Consider the following 23778-nt stretch of genomic DNA (forward strand, 5'->3'; position numbering starts at 1 on the left):
GAGAGAGAGAGAGAGAGAGAGAGAGAGAGAGAGAAAGAGAGAGCTGTGGTGTGTGAGAGAATGCGTGTGGCTTGCACGCCCTCTGATAAACACAAAGGTGGGTGGGGGGGGGGAACATCGCGTCGCCATCAGCATCAACGTTGGCGTATTAAAGAGCGACACGGCGACTCCCAGCGGGGGAAGCTGTCTGAACCCCCCCCCCCCCCCCCAGCCCGGGCACGGGCACACAAATAACACACAATTCTGCAGGCAAAAAAGAATACAAGAACACGCTCTGCGTAACAAGGGACTATTCTGTTCATCTACCGTGAGAAGATGAACGCTGCCGCGGATCTTGGATCATCATTATTATTATTATTACTATTATTATTATACACACGTCTTCTACACAGAAAAATAACGCAACTCTCAACAGGTAACATTTGCAACACTGCAATGTGGGACGTGGTACTGTGTACATCATCACCACCACAGGTGGAAAATCCAGGTTCAGAAAGTAAAAGTCCCCCCCAGCATTTTGTTCCAATCACCTGGATTTTACCAATTAGCACAAGTCTTCAGCCAGGGGGCAGAACTAATCAGTGAAATCAGCTGGGCCGAGTTGATGGGTGGAAGAAACACCTGGCAGGACTTTTACTTTCTGACCCCTGCACTTTCCACCTCTCATCACCTCTATCGTGTGATAAATCAGAGGTTCCTCCGTCTTCCTGTAGGTGGGGGAACTCCCTCTAACGTCTTGCAGTGCGGCACGGTTCGGTTCGCCATACCATGAGTCATAGCGGCGACTCCCCACCCCCCAGCCCCCCCGCCGTTTCGAGATGAAAATTACCGGTACGTTTCCCAATAGTGAAAGTGGACGTTTAAAAAAAACGAACGCAGCTATTACAGCAGAAGGACAATACAGCTATCCCCCCCCCCGTCCCCCCCATGATGTAGGTTATAAGCCCAGCACATCTGGTGCTCCATCCTGCATAACGTCAGTTGACTTCAGGCCAGGCTAGGTGTATCAGAATCCTGGGGCTGCTGGTTCTATGGTGACTGTTGTGGTGTGGATGGCCATGCCCTTTAGCCTGGTGGTGGTTGGGTAGCCTGGTTTTTATTCAGGCTGCATGGATCAATATGCTCCAGAGCTATCAGTGCTAGCACAGGCTAATCGTGCATTATGGATGAATATGCTACAGTGCTAGCACAGGCTAATCGTGCATTATGGGTTAATATGCTACAGTGCTAACAGTGCTAGCACAGGCTAATCGTGCATTATGGGTTAATATGCTACAGTGCTTACAGTGCTAGCACAGGCTAATCGTGCATTATGGGTTAATATGCTACAGTGCTAACAGTGCTAGCACAGGCTAATCGTGCATTATGGGTTAATATGCTACAGTGCTAACAGTGCTAGCACAGGCTAATCGTGCATTATGGGTTAATATGCTACAGTGCTAACAGTGCTAGCACAGGCTAATCGTGCATTATGGGTTAATATGCTACAGTGCTAACAGCGCTAGCACAGGCTAATCGTACATTATGGGTCAGTACGCTCCCCCGCTAACACAGGCTAATCGTGTGAACTGAAACCCACGTTTCCTCGTTCTAAACTGGCTGCTGACTAACAGGGCACCGAAAAACCCACAGAGACACTGCGGCCCTCCAGTAGTGTTGGGGTGTGGCCCCCCGCCCCCCCGCCTTCTGTAGGGGCACTTGTGTCCTTGTGTATCTCCCTTTATGCATCGGTATCTGCACTCTGAGCACCCTCCCGTTACACAGAAAAGACCGGCAGGTATAGCTACACATAGAAATCCAATAAAAGGGTGACATTTACCCAACATCAACAGCCACTTATTTTTCGCTGAAACTGTAATAGATCGGAGGATATTTTTGATTTAAATCACAGACTGAAATCGTTGAGAAGGGCAGCTGGAAGCGGGACTGGATGATTTAAAATACGGTGCGGTGCAACGGACTGTATGCCAGTTTGTGTGGTCACAGCTCGAGCAGGGACGTGTCATCGGCCAAAACGCTCCGATTCGGCACACTGGCTGGCCAATGCTCTCAGTTTGTTGATTGATTATTGGCCAATTAAGAACCATCCCAAGCCTTTCACGTTTTTGTTTACAGTTTTTACGTTTTCAAGAAGAGATTTTTTCGTACTTGAACTGCATAGCAACCGAACATTGCCCTCCTCAAACCACCATTGCAGTATGGAAGCTAAAGATACGCGCTTCCTGTTTTAGTTCCTATAGTCTGTGTGACCCTGCTCTGAACCTGAAGCTAAACACACACACACTTCTTCCTCTTTTAGTCCCTGCAGTGTGTGTTACCCTGACCTGAACCTGAACACACACACACTTCCTCCTCTTTTAGTCCCTGCAGTGTGTGTTGCCCTGAACCTGAACACACACACACTTCCTCCTCTTTTAGTCCCTGCAGTGTGTGTTACCCTGAACCTGAACACACACACACTTCCTCCTCTTTTAGTCCCTGCAGTGTGTGTTGCCCTGATCTGAAGCTCATAACCAAGACAATTCGGCCTGAACACAGGGCGGGACGCCTGTGACTGGGACAGCACACCGCGTACAGAGTCACACGCGCGCCTCCCACCTCAGTGTGTGAGTAATGGCTCTTCACTTTAGTCACACCTCCTACAGGACGTCCCAAACGCGTCACTTAAGCCTCACCCACTGGAGAGGAACATGTGCTCAAACCGCACGCTCAGCTGGAGAGCAACCTGAAGAGGACAACCCTTCGGGGGTCAGTATCTCCTCTAGTCTTGGAGCTGAGCAAGGTGCTCGCCAACCCGAGACACTACCGGAGCTGAGTATGGTGTTCTTAAACCTCAGACACGATACTAGAGAAGAACACGGATGTTGTCTTCATAAGCTGCACAGTGCTCTCCATCTCACACTACAGGTGGGAACAAAGTGCCCTCCATCCTAAAACTGTGCAGGAGAGGAAGGAGGAGGTTGTCCAAAGTCTCACACACACACACACACACACACACACACACACACACACACACACACAGGATAGGGAGAAGCGGGTTAGGATCAGGACACATGACTTCATTTTCTGTGTAACCGTGAGCATTATCACAGCTGCAGTTTCAGCTGGAAGCCTTTTCCTCAGCCCCAGGTCAAGGCTTCTCCTGGGCCACTTCCTGCCGGTGCTCATGGCTGTGGGAAAGGCCTTTGTCTAAACAGCCACTGGGAGAATCTGACACCACAGCTTTCAGCAACCGATACCTTCTACCCCCACCCCCTTACATGCCCATATGTACACATATTCACATCTTCTCTACAGCTCTTAGAATATCAGTGCTAGCACATGCAAATCTTACATTATGAACCAATATGCTCCAGGGCTATCAGTGCTAGCACAGGCTAATCATACATTATAGACCAATACACTGCAGGGCTATCAGTGCTAGCACAGGCTAATCATACATTATAGACCAATACACTGCAGGGCTAACAGTGCTAGCACATGCTAATCTTACATTATGAACCAATATGCTCCAGGGCTATCAGTGCTAGCACAGGCTAATCTTACATTATAGACCAATACACTGCAGGGCTATCAGTGCTAGCACAGGCTAATCATACATTATAGACCAATACACTGCAGGGCTAACAGTGCTAGCACAGGCTAATCATACATTATAGACCAATACACTGCAGGGCTAACAGTGCTAGCACAGGCTAATCATACATTATAGACCAATACACTGCAGGGCTAACAGTGCTAGCACAGGCTAATCATACATTATAGACCAATACACTGCAGGGCTAACAGTGCTAGCACAGGCTAATCATACATTATAGACCAATACACTGCAGGGCTAACAGTGCTAGCACAGGCTAATCATACATTATAGACCAATACACTGCAGGGCTAACAGTGCTAGCACAGGCTAATCATACATTATAGACCAATACACTGCAGGGCTAACAGTGCTAGCACAGGCTAATCATACATTATAGACCAATACACTGCAGGGCTAACAGTGCTAGCACAGGCTAATCATACATTATAGACCAATACACTGCAGGGCTAACAGTGCTAGCACAGGCTAATCTTACATTATAGACCAATACACTGCAGGGCTAACAGTGCTAGCACAGGCTAATCATACATTATAGACCAATACACTGCAGGGCTAACAGTGCTAGCACAGGCTAATCATACATTATAGACCAATACACTGCAGGGCTAACAGTGCTAGCACAGGCTAATCATACATTATAGACCAATACACTGCAGGGCTAACAGTGCTAGCACAGGCTAATCATACATTATAGACCAATATACTTCAGGGCTAACAGTGCTAGCACAGGCTAATCATACATTATAGACCAATACACTGCAGGGCTAACAGTGCTAGCACAGGCTAATCATACATTATAGACCAATACACTGCAGGGCTAACAGTGCTAGCACAGGCTAATCATACATTATAGACCAATACACTGCAGGGCTAACAGTGCTAGCACAGGCTAATCATACATTATAGACCAATACACTACATCGCTAACAGTGCTAGCACAGGCTAATCATACATTATAGACCAATACACTGCAGGGCTAACAGTGCTAGCACAGGCTAATCATACATTATAGACCAATACACTGCAGGGCTAACAGTGCTAGCACAGGCTAATCATACATTATGGATTGATACGCTACAGAGCGAAGAGTGCTGGCACACATTCTTTTAACTCCTGCAGAAAACGGGTGAACTGAAAGTGTCAGAATAAAGCAGGATTTAAATGGATGTGCTCTCAAAGAGCACCTTTACTCAAATGTCCTTCTGCAGTCTCCTGCCTGCTGTGTTGATAATTTCTCTGACACGTTTATCTCAGAGAGTTTTGCATATCAGTGACAGGGCCTGCCTACTGTACTAGAGTCAGTACTAAGTGTCAGGAGGAATTCTGATTGGTGTGTGTGTGTCTGTGTGTGTTTGTATGGGTTTGTGTGTGTGTGTGTGTGTGTCTGTGTGTTTGTATGGGTTTGCGTGTGTGTGTGTGTCTGTGTGTGTTTGTATGGGTTTGCGTGTGTGTGTGTCTGTGTGTGTTTGTATGGGTTTGTGTGTGTGTGTGTGTCTGTGTGTGTTTGTATGGGTTTGCGTGTGTGTGTGTGTCTGTGTGTGTTTGTATGGGTTTGTGTGTGTGTGTCTGTCTGTGTGTTTGTATGCGTGTGTGTGTCTGTGTGTGTGTGTGTGTGCGTGCATGGGTGTGTGCAATCTGCAGGTTTGTGGTGTGCATTTGTGAGGATGTGTGCTACTGCACAAACATTTACACACATACAGACCACCCACACAAACACACACACCCGTATAGGTACTTTACACCACACACACATGCTGACAGGTGTGAACAATACACACCTGCACACCTCAGACACACACACACAGACACACACACGCATACAAACACACAGACAGACACACACACACAAACCCATACAAACACACACAGACACACACACACACGCAAACCCATACAAACACACACAGACACACACACACAGACACACAGACACTGGCCTCACACCAAAACTCACATGCAAAGCCTCATTCCAGCCTGTGAAATTTCAGAAATGTTTTAAAGATTTCAGCAGGTTATCCAACCCACACAGACTGTCAGAACACAGCCAGGCACCAGTGGATACAATCAGCTCCAGGTAATCTCTACAGTACAGGGTGACATTTAGAAGACGTCGTGAGAGAAAGTCTTGCATTCGCTGACCTTTCCTTTGAGGTGCTCCCACCTGTACATTTTTGCCCACGTATAATTTCTCTGAATTAACTCGAAAAGTGAAACTTTTTCTTTGAAAAGTAGGGGGGGGGGGGGAGGGGGAATGAAATAACCCTCTGTGTTATGTCATTTCTTAACTCTGCAGTGCAACAGCTGAGCTGGTTTTAAGCGGGCGAAGCAGAGACAGGAAGCTGCGTGTGCTCGCACCCCCCTGCCGTGAAGCTCCAGGTGTTGCATCGACGGCCACGTGTAAAAAGATAAAAGAGAACAGACACCCGCTTGAGCAACGCTCCTCTACGACACATCCGCCAAGCCGCCAATCAGCCTGAGTGTCGAGCGCCCCCCCGATCCGTCCGAAAATCCTCCCCCCTGCACAGGTGCGGGACGGGGGGCTCGGGGTCCCGGCTCATTACAGGGGTTCACACGCAAGTCAAACTCAAATCTTCCTGACTGGCTGAACACACACGCTCACACCTGAGAGGACGAAACTGACTCATAACTCCGCCCACTGCGTTAGTGTGGCCGTCCGACTCGTCGACTGCTTAGCGAGGCCACCCCCCCTGTCTGACTGTCCAATCAGAGGACATGTTGTTAGCGGGCTGTAGCAGTACAGAGGAGACGGACGGCGGGGCTCTGGGATTAACAGTTTCCTGGTTTGACCTTCGACCTCCCTGCGTTTGGGCGAATCCGTTAAGGAAGCGCGCTCAAGTGCAAAACCAGGAAGGGGCCGGACAGAAACCAGGAAGTGATTCTTCTTCACAGAGCGAGAGGTCCTACACTGGACTGCCAGGCCAGGGCTTCAGACACAACTGCGGGGGTGGGGTGGGGTGGGGGTGGGGGTGGGGTGGAGGAAGAGATTTACCCTCCGATAACGACCGCTTTTTTACCGTCACTCTAGTAGTCGCAGTGTTTTTTGGCCTAAATCCAGGCCCCTTTACTTCCTGTGTGGGAGAGAATTAAAAGCCTTTTTTTTTCCACATCCGACTGTACTGGAGGCCACACCTTTGCTGTAATTGTCCTTGTTCAGCTTTGCTCTGCTCCTTGTGTTACATAACAGCCAGCGCCAGCCTTCGTGCCGCGTTTCCCTTCCTGCTTCGCTCACAACCCTGCGGCCGCGGGCCGCTCGCACTGTGTGAAACTCGGGCGTTTATTCTCCTAATGACACCGTCGAGCCCGAAATGAAATCTGAAACACAACGAACCCAGAGGACGGAGAAACGATCGACTGTCGAAACACGACGGCGAAGAGAACAGAGCCGCAGAGCAGAGCTGCAGCCCACTCGTTTTCACACGGCGAAAGCTTCGTTCCACACAGCTCACACTTTCAGCGCGAAACATGAAAAGATGTCGGCGATGAAAAGTTCAGCACCACGCAGTCAGGACAGTGATCTGCAGACGACAGCTCCCCCAACAGCAAAAGACGTTTTAAGATTAAAATATCAATAATGTTTGAAAGCATGGGGGTGGGGGGGTGGGGGGCGGAGGATAAGAATTTCAGAATGCGTTCCCGGTGAAAGAACTGCGCTCATGCAGGGGGACAGATAGCAGGCCTGCTTCAAACACCAGCACGTGTGTGTGTATTTGTGTACGCATTTGTATGGTTGCCTCCACCATTTTGATTGTAATTTACAGATTCAGTTATTTACAAGATACTTTGCAACAAGACACATTCTAGTATGCTCTCCCCATTCCTAGTCATGCATGTAACGACATGTGGACACCATGCGTGTAATAATAACAGGCTCAGTATAAAAATAATAGGCCCAATACATTCTCAAACCTCAGTGATTTAGCATTGTAATAATCATAAATCTGGGTGGAGCAGCTGGCTGTGTAGAGCACTAGAAGAGAACATCGGGCAGCTCCCCACGCTGCGTTAGAGCTAAAGGTGAAGCCATCGGCTGAGTTCACCAGGTGAACAGATAAGGCTGGCTCACCTGACCAAGCTGGCTCACCTGACCTCACCAGCCAATCACATCCACTGCTGCAGCCTGACCAGCCAATCATATCTACTGCTGCAGCCTGACCAGTCAATCACATCCACTGCTGCAGCCTGACCAGCCAATCATATCTACTGCTGCAGCCTGACCAGCCAATCACATCCACCACTACAGCCTGACCAGTAAATCGCATCCACTGCTACAGCATGACCAGCCAATCACATCAACTGCTGCAGACTGACCAGGGGGTGGGGCGGGCTGGGGTGAAAGGTCACTGGAGTGAGCCACACAACACCTCTGCATTTCTACCTGAAACCCCTTTTTTTCTACCCCAAAACTAAACTAGTGGCCCAGAAACTAGTGGGTTTTCCATTTAGTGGGCCCTAATCTGGACCAGACAGCATCTCAGAAACAGGTAAAAATATTAAACATAAGACTCCATGCATTTTTAGAATTTAAAAAAACAGCTGCATAATTTCCGGCTACACCGTTTTTCAGTTCCAGCTCTGCCTCTGCAGTGAAAGCATCGCCCCGTTTCAGTCTCAAAAGGGGGGGGGGGTCCTCTGGGACAGGGGCTCTCAAACTCACTCCTGGGGGGGGGGGGGGGCCTGTGTATGCTGTTTCTCCTCTAACCTAAACGCAACCCCTGAACTGTACTGAGCTGTTCACTCCTCAGCTGTTCAGTTAGACACTCTTTTCATGTCAAGTGAAGGATTTAGGGTTTTATGTCACATTTTGTCTGAAAGCTCAACTCTGTGCCCCCCCCCCCCGCCGCCAGGACTGAGTTCGTGAGACATGGCTCCAGGAGCAGCTTGTGAAATAAGCACAGGCTCCCCAAGCATTTGTACTCCACAGTAAAAACACCATCTATGTGCTTCAGTCTGTATCCCCCTGTTCTGCTATTCCACCTCTCAAAGTCCCACAATGCTTTTCTTCTGCCAGCTGAACCTGGCTTTGCTTCTGTGGCTTCGATCGTTCCGAGTTTCGAGGGCTGGGATTCCAGTTCGACAGGAGCACCACACGGAAAACCATCACATTCCTTCGTCTGCCTGAGCTGCTCGATCGGAAAACTTTATTTTTTATGACCAGAATGTGACTCTGTCATGGAAAGGGGCGGAGCCTCATAGCTGCTCAGCGCTCTCTCCCCGGCACTGAGGCTTGCGTCCAAAAACCTTTTATTTATTTTTTTTCTTTTTCCTTCTTTTTTTCAGAGCGCGGACTCCGCCGTGTCGCCAGGCATCGCCAGGGTTACGCGCCGGTGGAGAATAACGAGGTCAGATGAGCGAGTGAGTGAGCAGCTACTGTCCTACGGAAACACGCGACCTGATTCACCCCCCACCCCCCCGACCCCCCCCCCCCCCCCACGCCGGCGGCCAGCGTGCGGCCCTGCTGCCTCTCCGTACACCACGCACGGCTGTCAGCTGCCCGCAGTGAACCCTGTGCAGATTGGGGGGGGGGGGGCAGGAGGGGACACACACATGCACTCACACACACACACACAAACACACACACACTAACCTGCACACATGCACATACACACACACATGCCCAATACACCAGTGGTAGCTCCCTCAGAAAGTTGTGCTCTCCCCCCCCCCCCCCCCCCCCCATAAATAAATCAGATTATTTGCATATAAACCCAAGGCCCCCACCCCCTCCAGCACTTCCATGTCAGTGCTACTCAAATACAGTAACAGATTATCAAAAATATACAGATAACTGTCCCCTGCTGCCCCTGACAGTTCAATCAATCAAATTCAATAAAAAAAAATTATATAGCGTATTTCACAGCAATTGTCACAATACGCTTCACAGACAACACTGGCCTAAACCCCCACAGGAGTAAAGCCTAAAGCAACAGTGCCAAGGGAAAACTCCCTGTGGCAGATGGGGAGGAAACCAGGCTCAGGGGGGAAACCCATCCTCCTCTGGTCGGCTCAGGGTATAGACTGTCTCCCCTAAGACTGAGCCCTGGTGACGTATTAAAGGGATATGAGGCAGAAGCAAAGATAGTTAATAAAAACCAAGATGCTGCACTGACAGGAAACCCTGCCGTGAGCTCAGCAGGCTGCTTTGCGACAGACGCATCGCACGCAACGTCTTCTTTATGCTTCATGTTCCTGCTCAATGTGTGCAAGGCAAATTCCCTCTGGAGCAATGAGTCTAATTAATTCATCCGTTAGCTTGTTATTATCATTGTAAATTGAGTAAATGAAACCATAGCTTGCTAGCTGGCAAGTTCAAAATGTAAATGAAAATGATGTTTATTACAGCTAGCAAGCCAAATGTAAAACATTTTTTTGCTAAAATGCTGAAGTCATGATGACATAAACCTTTTACCAGAAAGGTAAAAAAAAAGCACCTTTCTAGCACAAAGCGAGCGCAACATAAAACGTAAGAAAGATCCTGAATGCAACGCAAATCTCTGAAAAGCAGCCGCCTGCCGTGTCCACAGCAGGGCTTCCTGTCAGCGCAGCCCTCTCGGTTTTTATTAACTATCTCTGACGTCACCCGGTACGTTCTGCTTCCCAGTCACATCGCAGAGTTCTACCTTCAAGCCAAACTTCAATTACCACGTTTATGTTAATGCTAACGCTCCTATTCATTAACTGTGAACCCGTTTCATTTCCACTGTCGAGTGCAGGCAGGCAGTATTTATAATCCACTTTGGCTTTTTTTAAAAATGCGGGCTAAATTTTTATGGCCAGCGCTGAATGTGGGACGTGTCTTAATATCACCGCGTTAATACAACTCCATGTCATGCCCTTCCTTTATCGAATACTGCTTCTCCCCCCGCACCAGGCTCCACTGGCTCATCAGGCTAGCCCGTACTGTAATAATCTAGGCCATAAGCAACATACACATTAAAACAAGCTATCTAAAAAAAATGACAAAAAAAAACAACGTCACAGGCAGGTGCTGATAGGAACTACGTCTGCACCCTACCTGTACGCCAGGTGACAGAGGGGACAGTCTCTCTCTCTCTCTCTGTCATTCTCTTACTCTCTCATTCTCTCCCTCTCTTTCTGTCTCTCTCTCTCTCCCTCACACTGTCTCTCATTCTCTTGCTCTCTCGCTCTGTCTGTTATTTTCTTGTACTCTCTTGTTCTCTCTCTCTCTCTCATTCTCTTGTTCTCTCTCTGTCTCTCTCTCTCATTCTCTTGCGGTCTCTCTATCTCTCGGCGGCGGGGTGGGGTTGGGTGTAAGGGTAAAATCTGCAGCTTTGGCGACGCACTGGAAAAATCTCCCTTATTTTTATAGCCCAACCCTGACAGGTATGAGCCCCACACCATGAATAAATATAATTTTATCCAGTCTCAACAGCTCAGGTATTAATGTCCAGCTTCATATTCCTGTGATGGGGGGGGGGGGGGGGTTGTGTAACCCTGTGTGTGTGTGTGTGTGTGTAGGGGGGGTGTGAGAGCGGGGGGTTATTTATATTAAGAGCTAATCCCTGCCGTCCTCATATAACATCAGTGGAGGGGAGAGCCACAGCGTCCAGGATATCGCACGCAAAAAACGTGACCGCGACCGGCGGGAGGAAACAGGAAGTGAGCGCTGATGACATCACAGCGCCGCGCGGCGAGCCGATTGCACCCACGCATCAGATTATACCCCGAGCCCGTCACCTTCGGCTCGTAATCCGACCCGATTCTCATCAGGAAGCCCCGACTCTGCATCGCGTTCCCGTCCGGGCGCATCTGGACTCACTTACTGACTTTCTGACTGAGCACACAAAAACATAAAACCGTTTCACGACATGTGACCGGCATCATATGAGTTGAGTATCTTCGATTAATCTTTCTGCATCTTTCTGCCATGACAGGTTTGCATTGGCATGCTCTCTAGTGGCCTCTGTCAGATGAATTTGGTTTATGAATGAGCACTCTCTCTTCCCCTGGAATGAGCACAACAGTTAGAGGAAAAGCATCTCTCTCTCTCTCACTCCCTCTCTCTCTCTCTCAGTCAGTCTCAGGCACATTTAACTCCTCATTTCTTCTGCAAGCTCAAGAGCTTCAGCAGCAGTGATAAAGTCTGTAAAAAAAAAAAAGTCTTATTCATAAAGCATCAGGGTCAGTATTCATAAAGCACCCGGGTCTGTATTCATTAAAGCATCTGGGTCTGTATTCAGGTGAGGGTCTCAGGGGTCAGTGGGCTGGGTTGAAGACTGAGGAGGAGACTTCTTTGATTGTAAACACCACAAGGCTAAAAATCCTGCACAGTATGCCTTTAAGAAACCATTTTAATTAGTTTCAGAAAGCACTAGGCTACTACTCCATTACCATTGCAGACACTTTGCCAGCAAGCTTTTCTAGCTAGCGATATCACATAATACACATCAGAATGGATCTGACAAAACTGGATACTAGTTCAAAAAAGACAAAGGACCATAAATAGTTATGTTCAGCTCTAACACTGACAAGCCCATAACATTGGCTATAAGGATACACAGTGTCACATTACATAACAATCACTCAGCAGAGGTGATTTTTGCGCAGCAAAAAAAAGTGTTCAGTATCAGACAAAGCTGACATGTTATAATTAATATTTTGAACATCTGAGCGTATGAAAATGGTGGGGTCTGGGAGAGGAGGGGTTTGGGAGAGGAGGGGTCTGGGAGTGGAGGGGTCTGGGAGAGGGGAGGGGTGTGGGAGTGGAGGAGTTTGGGAGCGGAGGGGTCTGGGAGTAGAGGGGTTTGGGAGGGGAGGGGTCTGGGAGCGGAGGGGTCTGGGAGCAGAGGGGTCTGGGAGAGGAGGGGTTGGGGGTGGAGGGGTTTGGGGTGGAGGGGTTTGGGGTGGAGGGGTCTGGGAGAGGGGAGGGGTCTGGGAGTGGAGGGGTCTGGGAGCGGAGGGGTCTGGGAGAGGAGGGGTTGGGGGTGGAGGGATCTGGGAGCGGAGGGGTTTGGGGTGGAGGGGTTTGGGAGCGGAGGGGTCTGGGAGCGGAGGGGTTTGGGAGAGGAGGGGTCTGGGAGCGGAGGGGTCTGGGAGCGGAGGGGTTTGGGAGCGGAGGGGCCTTCCCGCCAGAGCAGCCTGAATGGCGGCCACGGCTCTGCGCGGCATCGCTCAATGCCTCCTTTCTTCCGCGGCGGTAACCGGCGACAACCCCCCTAACCCCCCCCCCCCCCCCCCCCCCCCGCCCCGCTCCTCCCCACACAATACCGTATTTACTCCTCCAAACGTGCGTCCCGCTACAGCACCACAGGCCCAGGGAAAGGGACTTCACTCTCACACCTCTCTCTCTCATTCGCAAGGGGCTCCCTTATGTGGGGGGGTGTGGAACAGATTCTGAAATCTCTCGCCAGATTGAGGTTAAGTATTTATATTTAAAAGAGCGTTAAATCCTGTCGCCCAGAGACTTCTGCTGGGGAGATATTCAAATGCTGCACAAACCTTTTAGATCTAAACGCAGACTGAACCTAGCGTGGAGGTGAGTTTGCTTTTTTTTTCTTCTTCAAAACAAGCTATCTGTAAAAAAAAAAAAAAAGTAAATGTTCTTATCTGAGATCCTGCCCACACACACACACACGCACACGCACTTTCATCATGCCCATTTTCAGCAAAAAAGGATAGTTTCTCAAACTCTACCTGCAGGGAATCAGTTTAGTGAAGACACAGAACAGCATGGAAAATCTCTGCTCAGCCATGCACCCTGAAGGGTCAATACCCTTCGATTTTTACTGCCGCACCTGAACATTAAACCAACCACAACTGATGGAAACTGTGTCCTTGAATAAGCCCGCGTTAATTAAGCTATTCCTTAACACACGAGTGCCAAGTCTAACAGTAACAATCCCACGCAAACAACCTCCGCTATTCTGAAAATTCACAAATTCAAGAAGTTAAACACGCATTTTGAAAAACACTTTCTGACAATTAGAGAAATAAATAAATCTAAATAAAAAAAACCCGAAATGTGTCACAAGCCACTCTGCGACACACTGACTCATTCAGTCCTCAAAACAGCAGCCTGGAATAAGAGAGACCACCTGGTCAGCACACTGCCCACAGAACCTTCAGCAAAGCAGGCCCCTCCCCTTGCATGCATCACAAGGGAATGGAGGCGGGGTTTTACGACTAAGACACGCCCTCGTTTCAGAGGGCCGTTTCCTTAAAGGGACATAGACGCACACAACGCCCCATGCACAAAGACACAAGTTATAGCGTGGAAGCAGAATCACACGTTCACGAGACGCCAAGAACCTCTTGTAGTTCACGAGTCATGAACTACAAGTCATTCTTCAGGTTGAGTTCTGTTAGTAGAACGAGGAGACATATATGGAAATTAGCAAAAGGTAAATTCCATCCAGACATTAGTAAGAATTTTTTCACGCAGAGAGTAGTCGACGTGTGGAATATCCTGCCAGGTCATGTAGCAGAGGCAGAAACTCTGGGGATTTTCAAGGCTAGGCTTGATACGGTATTAGATACTGTCTTGTCTGTAGGTAATCAGAGCACTAATTTAGTCAGGAAAATGGCAAGCACTGCTGGGCGTGTTCAGTGCACTGAAATGGTAGGCTAAAATACCCATAATGCATTACATAAATGTCTTCCAAATGTTGAACAGGTGTTAAGAGGAACATTGTTTACGTAAAACAAAATTGAAAAGAAAATGAAAGTGAGAATGTAACAGGGTGAAGAAGAATTATCAACAACAGCTGGGAGTTTTGTTTTTGTAACGTTAAATCACTGTAAATTCCTCCTAAATTAGTTCATTGTAAGTATTTTTCTTAAATTCTAGTATTTTTCCTCATCCAAATTAAACATATCACCATCTTTACCTGAATATCCCCATCAGTGCCAACTCATAATACATGAAGCCTAAACTGATTTTTAAAATTTTTTTTAAGTTTTGCCAAACCAACTGCCAGGTCATGCAGTAGAGGCAGAAACTCTGGGGCTTTCAAAACTAGGCTTGATACAGTGTTAGATACTATCTAGTCTGTAGGTAATCAGAGCACTAATCTAGTCAAGAAAATGACGAGCATCGTTGGGCTGAATGGCCTGTTCTCATCATTATGTTATGTTGTGTTATGTTATGTTATGTTAACTGAAAATGCAAATAGCCTTACGTTCACTATCCCAGAGCAACGCCGGCTGTCGAGACTCCGGGTCTCAGGGTTAGGAACGCTACTTCCCTTTCAGAGAATTCCCCAAACTTTCATAAACTCAACACGGCCTAGGCCTGCGCTTCTCATTTCAGCAAACGCCGAATCAAATTCAGGGGCAGCCAACGAGGCCCCCGTTCGTGGGTTGAAAACTGAAACACAGCGTGCTCAAGCGCCTTTCAGACAGGCTACAGGCTCGAATGGCCCCATTTCAGCCAGGTGCAGCTCCCGTATGAGGGAATCCCCCTGTTTGTTCCTGGTCAGGTGTTATAGCAGAGCCTGCACTGCCCTATTCTCAAACTGCACTACCACTTTCACAAAGAGGTGTCACTCAATAAGGTGGGGAGAGAGGGGGGCGGTGGGGGTGGACGGGGGGGGGGGAAGGGGGCGTGACAGAGAGTGGCAGTTCTCCTCGCAAATCGCAAACACCTGGCACCTGCGCGGCCGTTAAGGCCTTGATGTTTACGCGCCGGGGCTGTGTGTGTGGGGGGGGGGGGGGGGGGGGGGGGAGGGGCACGGATATCAAACGCCTCACGCCCCCAAGCAAATTTGGCCTGCCGTACGTTGTCTGTGGTACGGAGGAAGAGTCCCGCCATCTTCCTCTTCTCTCTCTCTCTCTCCCTTCTTCATCATCCCCATCCGCCATGGCAGCGAGCCTCCTGATCTGAGCCTCAGATTCTGCCCCCTCAGGTCCGAGGGGCGGTGGGGCGGAGTGACGTTCAAACATGGCCCGTGACCGTGACAACGCCAACAGCACACAAGGCTGCGGGACGCGCGGAGGGTTCACGTCGTCACTACAGACGCGCGCCGCGGGGTTTTTTAAAATAACCAATCAGTCCACGGCTTTCAGACGATCAACTCATCAGCCAAACGCTTCACGATGCGAGAGCCCTCCAACGTCCCCCAGGTATCTCCCCGCAGAATATTTCAGCGATGCGTTCAGCTTTTTCAGAGGAGTCCTAGATAACGGCAGATTCGTAAGATAATGAAACAAACCTTCATATCCATCTTCAGTACCATTACCTGTGGGTTTACCCAGAACATCGTCTTTTTTTGTTTTTGGAAAATGTATTTGAATATCAAAATACGATAACCATAGAAGCACACTCTCACCTCTCATACGAACCTGGTCCAGGTCATAATTCACCTCGGTTAACCAATCAGCTGTGCCCGTGTTATGCACGTGCACCACCTTTAGCTCAACGCACCTAGCTCCAGCTCAGCAGCCGGAGTCACTCTGGATCACCGTGGACCAATCAGAGTTCACCGTGGGCTTGCCCTCCTGCAGCCTGGTTCTGGAAGCAGCGCTGTGCTGCAATGCAAACCCCCTCATGCCCCTGGTGCAGGTGACCGTGATCTAAAAAGACCTCTCCAGTCACCCAGAATCCACATTTTAAAAAATCAGCTGCGCTGTACCACGCACAGATGCAGCCCTGTGGCCAATAAAATAGTGTTATGACTGATTCTAAACGGTATGGTCATGAGGGAAAAGCGGGAAACGTTAACAAAAAAGCACAACAGGGGTGTGTTTTGGGGGGGGGGGGGGAGTGGAAGGGGTGGGGGTTGGTCTTTTTTGTTTGGTAGTTTATAGGATCTAGCCCAATCAGAACACTGGACTAAATCTGAATACTCCCATCGCCAGAAAGGCCATACAATAGGGACATAAAAAAAGCGAAGGACTCAACAGGAACTTAAAATGCCGAGCTGAATGCAGCGAATCAGAAGTGAAAACTATTCCAAACTCGCGCAGGCTGGATGTGAACGCCACTTGCGTAACCACACCACCGCGAGCAAGGCAGCCGCAGCACCTCCACGCAAAAATACCCCGTATGACGCCACACATTCACCTAATATAGATGTATAATTTTACACACACTAATTTGATATTTCTTTGTGTGAATAACCATTAACTCCCCTCCCCAAAAACAACTAAATCACATTTCAGTTATTTGAAATACATGTTAAATACTATTTTTCTTACATTTTGAGACCACATTAGGCTATTATTTAACAAAATATTGTTTTTTAAAAGCAGGCGGAAAACACCTAATCGCAACACGTGAAACGAAAATGCGTGATGACAGAAATAAAATCGCTTATAATACTATGACGTATAGTGCTAATATCCAGATACTGTATTATTTCGCGTAAAAATCATAATCTTATAAAAATCTAGCGTTTCCGCAGAAGCATGTCCCGCGTACATGCCATCGTTTTAGAAACACCTCAAATAAAGACACCTTCATAGGTGCTGCCGTATCACCTTGCTTACCTGGCTCGCCTCCTACACAGTAAAAAACCACCAGCCCCGCCTGTACTGCAGTAACGGTTAACGGACCGCCATTCTCCCCCGTTCACTGCCAAAATTATAGATATAAAAAAACGGAAAATAAATGGTGAACATGTTGGGTGTGATACTGAGAACAAACGATACAAATAAAAGGAAATAGCACGTAATTTACAACCACCTTACGCTCTACTTTCATTTTTCGTCAACACCTTTTTTTTCCTTCCAGCTAACGTTTCAGCTTCAGATTCAGGGCGGCACAGACCAGACAAGTACACATTTAAAGAACTCCGTTCGCTAAAAAAGAAAAGAAACTAACAAAAAACTTCTCATTTAAAACGGAGTGTTAAAATTGACATTAAACACGATGAACACACACAGCTCCCACGAGAACGAAGCCAGCACACAGAAGATAACGTTAGCGCTGACAACATGCACGGGAAACTAAAACAACCATCTTTTTTTCTACCTGCACAAGTTGCCATTTGCTGCAGCGATTAGGAGTAGTCTTTCTCTTCTGCTTTCAAAGAGATCGGTTTTCATGAAACGATTCACTAACACTGTCTGTAAATTAATATCTCCGGGTTTTTAGAACAGCGGGTCTGCATTTACGCTGCTCATTTGCAGGTCCCGTTATTTCCTGTCCAGGTAAACAGGTTTGGTGCTCCTGCACAGGGTGGCTCGACACTTAGCCGCAGCTAGCTGTAGCTAGCTTTGTGTCATAGGCTACCCATGTCGTCAGAGGTAGCAGGAAATACCTCTTTTCGTTACCTTGCGATATTCATTAAAACATTTTACACTACTTCGAAGTCTCCTTTTCGCGAAAAGTGAAGACAAACACAGGTAAACAATGCATGCGTTATAATCAGTATGGAACCGATTTCAGATTTTAGAACGTGTTTTTATTCCACGCGGGGAATGCACAAATTAACGGTATAAATACATCACAAATATCACAAAGGTAGATTTGCTGTGAAACAGAATAAATTAAACAATAAGGGCAAAATAGACACGTCATTAGGCTATCTGTTTCCACGCAAATAAAACACATAGTGTTGCTGTAACATATTCAATCAAATAACGAAACAATGTAGATTATAGGTGTGTGTGCATATATATATATATATATATGTAGAGAGAGAGAGAGAGAGAGAGAGAGAGAGAGAGAGAGAGAGAGAGAGAGAGAGAGATAAGCTACACGCCCTCACTCCCAACAACAGCCAATAACAATGCACTGCGGTCCCCTAGTACCTTTATTAGAATGAGTAGTTAGCGAGGTGCCGCTAGCTACCGTTAGCCAGCAAACCTTAAACTGTGGTATGTAAATGCATTCCTTATTTAGACTGCAGCAGTTGTCCACACGGGCATAACAGTGACGCCCCCTTCTTCTGCTGCTGTGCTTTCTTTTGGTTCTTAGCTTTTAGCTCCTTCGCTAGCTGGTTACCGTCAGGTTAGTACAGCGGGACTCTATCCCGTCAAATACACGGTGTCCAATTTTAAGCATCATTCAATGAAAACAAAACTCGGAACCATCGCGGTTAGCTTATTTCTACTTTTAAAAACTTCAGTTGTAATCGGGCGTGTTTCTTACACTCCAATAGGCTACATCTGACAATCATCATCTAGCTATTTTGTATTATTTTTCCCACTAAAAAAAATGAAGTAGCCAGTCAACAAGCTATATAGCGTTAGTTAGTCTTCCAAACCAACCCTAAAATCAAACTGCCTAAAAAGGAAAGCATGTCACAATCCGCTATAAGCACATCCTAAGCAAATGGTGCTGAAATTTCTTGTCCCAATGTATTCTCCCTCTGGTCAACCGAAAATAACACACGAATCAAGGATCAGCGTTTACCCAACTCACGGCAGCAACAGTTTCTGTCATACCTGATCGGTCAAGCGTGGGTTAGGTCTGCACTAACGTTGTCATGTTTAGACGAACATAGCTAGCTACAAAAATAAACAGCAATTCATTAATGAACAAGTGCCAACCAGCGAAATAATTCCAGAAGAACATCTTACATTGTATGCTGAGATTTCTTTTACACTTATCTTTAATCAATACGTTATTACTCCATTGAAAACCAGGTAATGAAACTAGCTATGATAGCTAGACTAACTTACAAGTCGCGAGGCTAGCAAGCAAGCCAGCTGATAAGTTTCCGTTTGAAGAAAGCGGCGAAAACAGAGAGAAGTCTTACACCCAGTCATCAAAGTTACAAATATCACAACGAACATCTAAGTAAAGTCTCATTAAAAGTAACTGGACACAAACATGAATGGGGAAACAAAAGCGACAGCTTTAGCTAAGAGATAAGGTGCGAATAACGGTCCTGGGATCTCTGAACCGCTAGGCGGAGAGAGGAGCGAGCCAGGTATAACGGTACACCACACTGGGATAGCGAGCTATGTAATACAGAGCGCACTTAGCCAATACTTTCTTAGTCATGAAGTAACTAAAAGAAGATTCAAACACTCTAAAAGTCGTGGGAGAGTCAGGTACGAGACATCCAGCTGTTAGATGACTTTTAGGGAAAATAGCGAGTCAGATCAGGATAGCTTAACTCACCGTTATTCCTCCTCGGATTCGCCTGTTTTCTGCGCTTACACCTGGGGCCATCCGCCATGATCCTTTCGCTGTGTCTAAATGCTGCCGGAGAGTCACCTCCTCTCTCGCCTCCACCCCTCCTCCCTCCACCCCACCTCCCCTCCCCGCACCTGGTTTACGACACTCCGCTTTACGACATCACCTTCTTGCTGCTGAACACCTCTCGCGCTCCCTCGCTCCCCGCTTCCCCGGACCCCGTGACGTTTGCCCGTCAGCCCCTGAGCCCGAACAAGCGCTGCTGATTATGCGCGGTTGCCCTGCACGTGCGCGCGAGCCTTCACAACTGGAGGCTCAAGGTTTGATTTTTAGAAGGTCTGAAAGGTTGTCGGCAGGTGATTCTTGGACAGGTAATATGCCAGCATAAATTGGACTTGTACTGTTATTGGTAGGCTACTCTAAGCGGAGTAACTCCACCTTGCTTTCAGCGAGGAAAAAAAACGTATTCTTTAACCCTTTACTAGCAGGACTACCACGTGAAACAATGTATTTAATTTAATCTCTGTGGCCGTGCCATCTTGGTGCCCTTTAAAAAATATTTTAGTTCTATTTGAAATGAGTAGGCTGTAAACAGCAATTCAGCAGTCATTTGTATTTAAATGAATTTAATTAGTAATTAGTATACAATAATTAGTAACAAAAATGAAAATATTATTAATGAATAAACTGCTGCAATTTACATTGTAGAACAAAATCTCATTTACGAAAACTGTAGACAAATGGGGCAAAAAAAGACAAATGTATTTAAAAGTGTGTTAATACAGACTGAGGAAAATAGGATAGCTTTTTTAGTACAAAAATGTTTCAATGACTAATAACTGTAATATCTATTTTATGACAACAATATTGATGATTTTGCAACATTGAGATTGGCTTATAGATTTGATTGGGCATTCGCACTGAGGGAAGAACTGAGGAATAAAAATGAACTAAATAATAAAAATAAACAAATCCTCCTACACCCAGAGTACACAGCTATATGTTATCTTATTTCAGTCACCTTGCGCTTCACCTGTATGACACGGACTGTGCTCAAGAGAACTTAATCACTTACTGTTTATTATTTTTAAAAACAGTTGTGCGCTTAGCTGTTCAGGCAGTTTTGCTCCGTTCTTCTCTTTGAAAATGAGCTGCGGGACTCGTTGCGCGATAGTGGGATGATCACGTGACTCACGCTGATTTAATCCGCAATCTGAAGAACGGCCTTGTTGTTTTTCAGAGTGGGTGGAGGGGAGCGTGGGTGAAGAAAAAAAACAAAACTAAAATCACTTAACAGGACTGCAGCAAATCAGATGCTAAAGTCTCCTAATTGCTTATCAAAAAAAAAAAACAACAACAAAAAACGAAACGTTTCGCCTCAATTCGAAAATGGTATATTCGCATACTGCTGTTTGAATGCTGTCACGAAATTTTCAGGAGACAACAGTCACGAGACAAGAGGATGTGCTTTTACAGGCGGTGCTTCAGGTCCTCCAGCACTCAGTCCCAGGTCAGGGGGTGCAGCTATTGCTGTTCTTCCGCGCTATTCTTGTACCTGACGACGATCGGGTTTCCTGCAGGGCTTGGTGTGCGTACCAGGTGCAGCATTTCCTCGTTGCCTTCCAGAAAAACAGCCAGGCTGCCCATCTCCTCCCATTGCACACAGTCACCGAGGTCTCGCGTTTGGACAAAGAGGAAAGTCAAATATTCAGCTGTGGGGGGTGGGGGGGGGTGGGGGGGGGGATGTTTTGAATGTAAGATCAAAGAAACGGGGATTGCATACCTGGAAATTACCCAGTGTCCGGGTCGAATCCCAACCCTGCCAGCGCTGGCCGTGGCTGGTAGCCAAGCTGGGTAGTACGTAAGGCTGAAGCCACCGGGCTCAGTGAAGCACAGTCCCTGTCGGACCGCTCACTAGCGACCCCTGCTGCTTGCTCAGGCACCTGCGGCCTGCTTGCTGAAGCTGCGCACAACGCTCGACTCGCGAGCTGCAGTGAGGAGGAGAAGAATCGCGGGTTTATGGAGGAGACCGCGTCCTCCTCTATGCTCCTCCTCGTTGCCCATGGCAACTGCCGCGTGAGCATGGCGGGTATTCCAAAATGGAGAAGCCATTAAATGGAACACACAAAACTAATTTCTAATAAAGCTCAGTCTCTCACTCGTGACCCCCCCCCCCCCCACACACACACACACACACACACATTCACACACGCACATAACCGACAGTTTCAGTGTTGTTAACTTGTGTTTTATCGGACGTTTGCGTTTTTTTGTGTCGTTAGTGTTTTTAAAAATCTGCCACAGGGGGCGCTGTTGCCAGGACGAGGTGGGTAATGCCCCGGCTGATGGAACCCCTCTTCCCCCCCACGCCCCCCCGGCCATCGCTACGGGCAACTGCTCACGGCGTCCCGCGGAGCCCCCCAGCTGCTGTGGGCCAGGGTGCGATCGGCATTTCGATCTGGACCACAGGGCCCCTCACGGCACGCACACGCCTCCATGATTAGCCGGGAAATTTGATTACCTGGTATACGGTAAACATTAGCTTTATGACTAAGGACACCCCCCTCCCCCACCCCCCCACCAGACCACTGATGACATCACTGGAACAGAACTCTGAGCTGTTCTGTAAGTCACTGTGGGGGGAGGTGGGGATTCACTGTCCAGGGGAGTTTGGAAGCACAGCTTACTCATCAGAAATACTTTGTGTGTATTTTCCTACATGTCAAACTACTGATGTTGACTAGTGTACTGCTTTAAGGTACCCAACCACATACTTAACATGATGTGGTCGTGAGTTGCAATTCTCTCACGATCTACCTCCACACTTTAGTAATTACATTTCAGTGCTTGCAAATGACTGAAAGAGGTTTTAAAATAGTAATCTGTTAAAACATTTCACACCCTTAAGTAATATGATTAATGCTTCTGCTGCGCTTACATTAATCCAGGTTTCAGTGATGCTCCATCTTCGCACAGCGGATAGGGTTTAATTATGGAGGAAAGAAAACATTCACGTAAACAATTAATTAATGCACGTTGACTTCAACTGCGTATGTGTGAAACAGCGCATTTGCACACCGCACCAATGAAAGCAGATCGGAACATTAGATCAGCATGTACATGAGAAACCTTGGCAATATTGTCGTCCTGATTTTATGATTTGAGACATGTGCTGCTAGACGCGTTTCCTGACTGTGCAAGTTCAAGGCACCGATGAGTGGTCTGGGTAATCAGGGGAAATAGCATCTTTAGCAGCCTGCCACAGGTGAACCTTCTTGCTGAGGCAGTAAGGGCGGTGCAGTGGTGCGGTCCTGCTTCACCAGGACACACATCGAAGGGTTTTCTAAATCTTAATGAACAGCCCGGGCCTTTGCTCTGTGGAGTTTGCCCGTTCTCCCCACGTCCACACGGGTTTCCTCCCACGTGGATGGCTGGACTGAGCCAGTAAGATCGCTGGTGAAATGGCAGGAGGTGAATTGTCGTGCTGCCGAATCGCAAACCAGCTGAAAGAGCTCCCTACGTCAGCTGAGGTCAATGCTGAGGTGCTTCTGAAAAGAGAGAGAAAAAAGACAAAAACAAACGAGCAAAGGGCCCTCTTTTGTGAAGCAGGATTACTGAGTTAGCTGGATAACCACACTGAGTAAAACCCTGTATCACAGAGCAGGATCACAGAGTTAGCTGGATAACTGCACTGAGTATAACCCTGTATCATGCAGTAATCCTGCTCTGTGATACAGGGTTTTACTCAGTGTGGTTATCCAGCTAACTCAGTAATCCTAGGAGCAGGTCTCGGATATTTTTTTCCCCAAAAGCCTGCCATGTCACACGCTGCATCTCCTCCTCTCTTGGCACTAACCCACCCCACCACCCCACCCCCCCGCCTCACCCCCCCGTTCCTGTCATACCGCGAAAAACGAAATGACAGCAAAGGTACACACCGCAGAATGCGCGCGCGGTCTTTGAAGTCTGTTGTGTGGTCGTGTCACATTTTCCTCTCAGTGCAGATGAAAATAAGTGGATAATGTGCAGACTGCAGGGGCGAAAATACCAGACAGCGTAGCATAGCATAGCGTAGCATAGCACAGAATAGCATAGCGTAGCACAGCGCTGCACA

The 23778-nt window shown here is 47.7% G+C and overlaps 1 protein-coding gene across 1 annotated transcript in view; it reads right to left on the minus strand.

Annotated features, from left to right (window-relative positions):
• The window catches only part of LOC118233444 (zinc finger E-box-binding homeobox 1-like), a 58709-nt gene extending 38670 nt beyond the window's left edge, over positions 1-20039 (minus strand). Inside the window, exon 1 of the mRNA XM_035429231.1 lies at positions 19650-20039. Coding sequence (XP_035285122.1) covers positions 19650-19707 — 58 coding nt within the window. The 5' untranslated portion in view covers positions 19708-20039. The remainder of the gene's footprint in view (positions 1-19649) is intronic.
• Positions 20040-23778: the final 3739 nt, after the last annotated feature.

Source organism: Anguilla anguilla, chromosome 8 (genome assembly GCF_013347855.1).
Source record: "Anguilla anguilla isolate fAngAng1 chromosome 8, fAngAng1.pri, whole genome shotgun sequence".
Lineage (NCBI taxonomy): Eukaryota > Metazoa > Chordata > Actinopteri > Anguilliformes > Anguillidae > Anguilla > Anguilla anguilla.